This window comes from Triticum dicoccoides, chromosome 7B, assembly GCF_002162155.2.
Source record: "Triticum dicoccoides isolate Atlit2015 ecotype Zavitan chromosome 7B, WEW_v2.0, whole genome shotgun sequence".
Classification (NCBI taxonomy): Eukaryota; Viridiplantae; Streptophyta; class Magnoliopsida; order Poales; family Poaceae; genus Triticum; species Triticum dicoccoides.
In genome coordinates, this window is record NC_041393.1 from 64975574 (window position 1) to 64979326 (window position 3753).

The window sequence follows — 3753 nt, forward strand, 5'->3', positions numbered from 1 at the left end:
CTTCTATCACTCTAGCAACCCATCATCTACTTATTACTTCCCTATGCCCTCCTCTAGGCCCAATAATGGTGAAGTGTCATGTAGTCGACGTTCACATGACACCACACTACTAGGAAAACCTTATACATAGCCGTTTACTAGTAGCGCGTTATATTGACCCGCGCTACTGCTACTTACTAGTAGCATGCTATATTGACCCGCGCTACTAGTAAATATTACTCATAGCGCGTGGATAAAAAACACGCTACTAGTAAATATCCCCAATCGTGTCCTGCGGACAGGTCATAGTAGTAGCGTGGGTTTGCTGGGCCGCGCTAGGAATAGAAACGTAGTCGTAGCGCTGGTCACGAAAATCGCTACAACTAACTCAGCCCAGCCCACCCAGCCCAGCGAGACAACCAACCTAGCCTAGCGAACAACCTCCATCGCTCTCTATTTTCTCCTCTTCCCGCCGCGAACCCTCGCCGCCGCCACTAACACCAGGCGATTCCAACTACTTCCGGTGGCCGTCGCCGGAACTGCACACCCACGAGCTCTCCTCAAGATGGTGCTTCCTTCCCTCCAGCCAGATCCGCTCCTCGTGGTGGCAAGCGCTTGCGCGCGACCCCTCCCCGCGGCTAGGGTTTCGGCTGTCTCCAACTCCGGTGAGGTGCGATCTCCTCTCCCCTCAATTCATGCCCTCTCCTCTCCCCTTCTTTCTTCTCTCCCAACCCCCTCACTTATTTCTTCGATGCGATGCAGCAACCACCCTCCTCCATGGATGAGGACAACCACCATGGCACGCACGTGGTCGAGTTCTCCGTCGCCTACTCAGGTGCGGTGCTGGACCAAGGACCTCCGCCTCAACAGATCCTAGCTTGGGTAAGCACCCCATCCCCATGGCCGTTTCACTTTCTTCCTCTGCCCCTCTTCTCTGTTCTACCATGAATCCTCTGGTTTCAGTTAATTAGAAGCACAACCACAGCCACACAAAGGTGTGAGCATTGTTGTAGGCACCCCACCTAGCTCGTTCCAGATTCTGCAGATCTGCTCGCCTCAACTAATAATCAATATTTATTTTTGCAAATAAGTTCTATTTAACAAAAAACAGTAGTTCAAACTCCTTTAAAAAATAGCAATTCAGTGTATTTTCTTGATCCATGTTGTAGCTTAACTTATGTTGTGTTGTTACTAACTTCAGATAAACTTGTTTGGCTGTAGCGGTACTAATGTTGTATTATCACCAAACCTGTGTTTTGGCTCAATTTGAATTGCTGCATATGAAACACATATGCACGATTTGGACCGGTGGTGCTTCCGTTGCACCGGCCCCTTCCCCCGCCACCGTGCCACGGATCCTCTCCCCCACGGGCCCGAGCATGGACCCCTGCAGCGACCAAATCCCAGCGCACCCCGCCGCTGCTCGCGAGCCCTGCGCCCATCAGCTCCACTTCACTGGAGCCGTTAGTCTGTAGGAGTAGGGGTAGCATGTCCACTTCCTCTACTTGTCGGCTCCCACGAGGACGTTGTACTCTTGCCAGAGCTTAATCAGTGGCCGCACCGCCCACCGGCCGTCGGCCAGAGGTGAGTTCTTCTCAGCTAAGAGCATGGAGTCCTTTCAGGGATGCAAATTAGGAAGCTTTGGTGTTACCACCATCCAAATTTTGTTCTTCAGATATGCAAAATTATTCATTGTTCATCGGTTGCTTAGGGGAACATTGTTACCTTGGTGATTCATCTCTAGTGAATTAGGTGTTGAAAATGTTTTCTTATGTATGTTTCAGTGGGAAGTCCGATCATTTGCTGCTCAAAATCCGACAAATTGGAGGAGGAATGCGCGAGAAGCAATTCTATCATCAATGGCAAGGTTGGTCGTGTATTCCTATTCTTTGAGTTTTCTCTGTTTCAACCATACAATTCATCTAGCATACGGTATGGTCGTTGCAACCTTTTAATTTGGTAACTTGGAAGTAGTTTACAGTTACTGTATTGTGAGTGTGTGACCTGAAAGTAAGGTAGAAAATTACTATAGATACTACTTCAAAACCATGTACTCGTACTCACTATTTTTGTGTGTCATGTGTACTACCAACTTACTGATGTTTCTTTAATTCCCACAGTCTATAAAATTCATGCTTGCTACTGTATGTTTGTGCCCCTAGCTTGCATGTTGATGTTGTATGTGCATGGTGGTGGCCTCCTTTCTGTTGTTATTTGCTCCATATTGAGAATTGTTTTGTAAAAGATAATGAGATGGACGCAGTTAGGAGATGATGCTAGCAAGTTCAAACTCTATTGAATGGATAGATCATAGTGCAGTTATGAGAAGTGATGTTATGAATATGTTGTATGCAAGTTCAGTGTGTATTAGAAAAAGTTTAGCATTAAATTATATAGAAAATTCACTACACGGGGATTTGGCAAGCAGTTTTGTAAAAAAGTTTATGGCGATTTGCTCCGACATGATTTTATGTGTGTATTTTGGCAGCTCAATGAGATGAACCATACATGCGAGGAACCTCCCAGGCGCAGCAACTCCTCCGTCCAAGTTGACCGCTGGGCGTCGTCCACCCTGTTGGCTACCAGGATGTACGAGGGGATGATCGACAGTCTCGATGGACCGGACGCCAACATGCCGATGAGGCTGAGAGCCACAAACAGGTAGCACCTCGTGATCCTGAGAACAGAGTGCTTCAGAATTCTGCAAATACTTCATGTGTAGTACAATTCATATCTGCACACCTTGGTAATTTGAACAGGCTTATGCCTTGCCGTCGGAACAATGAATTCAAGGTTTTGCAGGATCCAACGTGTCGCTAAGGCTGGCTGTGAGTAGAGTGTGAACTCACAGAGGATACGAATCATATCTCTTGTACCATGTGATCGTTTCATGGAACAACTAGCTAGTGCTCTGATTTCTTTGGCTAGATGCCTAGAACAATCCATGTCAATTTTAGTCTCTGTAGTTTCCAACTCTGAACTGTATGCTAGTTTTTAATGATATACTGTTACTCTGGATGTCACTATTGATTCATGTGCATGTGCTAAAAAGAAATAAAATACCCTACTAGATTTGGATGTGGACGCTAACTAACAAGTTTTCACTTTCCCGACATGGGCGCAGGTATGATTGACGCGGACTACCGTGGCCCGGTGGGCAGTGTGCTCTTCAACGACTTGGACGTGGACTTCGCCGTGAAGACCGGCGACCGTGTCGCACAGATGATCATCCAGGTAATCTCAACACCGGAGGTCACCGAGGAGGAGGACCTCGACGCCACGGTCTGGGGGGAGGTCCACCTGCGTCTAAACTCCGAGTCTTGGTAGATACATCTAGAGAAGTGGTCTGTTTAGGTTGGTGGAACACTACGGAAGGTACCCACCTTTCAATGATAGTTGTGTGCGTATGATATGGGATGTCATGATGTCTTCCTATTCAGATGTTCACTATTGTATCCATGAATGCTGCAAGTGTTAAAGATGGTTCTGTGACCTGAGCTTATTTTTCATTTGACGTGTCTCTGATAGAAGCAACTGCATCTAACTTTTATTTTTTTAATTCATAATTAGTTACTAGTAGCATGGGGAAGCAACAACTCGCTACTAGTATTTAGGATAGTAGTAGCGCGGGTGTGAAATAGCAGCACACGCTACTACTAACAAAGTTAGTAGTAGCGCGGGTTTAACCCACCCTACTACTAACTATTAGCTGCAGCGCGATACTAGTAGCGCAGGTACCTGCGCTGCTAGTAGTCATTTTACCCGCGCTGCTAG

General features: G+C 46.8%; 1 protein-coding gene across 1 annotated transcript; it reads left to right on the top strand.

The window, feature by feature from the left end:
- The first annotated feature begins 735 nt into the window (after positions 1 to 735).
- LOC119338614 (deoxyuridine 5'-triphosphate nucleotidohydrolase-like) lies at positions 736 to 3476 on the top strand. Its single transcript, XM_037610909.1, has 7 exons — positions 736 to 861; positions 1181 to 1202; positions 1764 to 1846; positions 2468 to 2639; positions 2757 to 2807; positions 3104 to 3213; positions 3420 to 3476. The coding sequence occupies exons 1-7, from the start codon at positions 736 to 738 to the stop codon at positions 3474 to 3476; spliced, it is 621 nt and encodes a 206-aa protein (XP_037466806.1).
- The last annotated feature ends 277 nt before the right edge of the window (positions 3477 to 3753 follow it).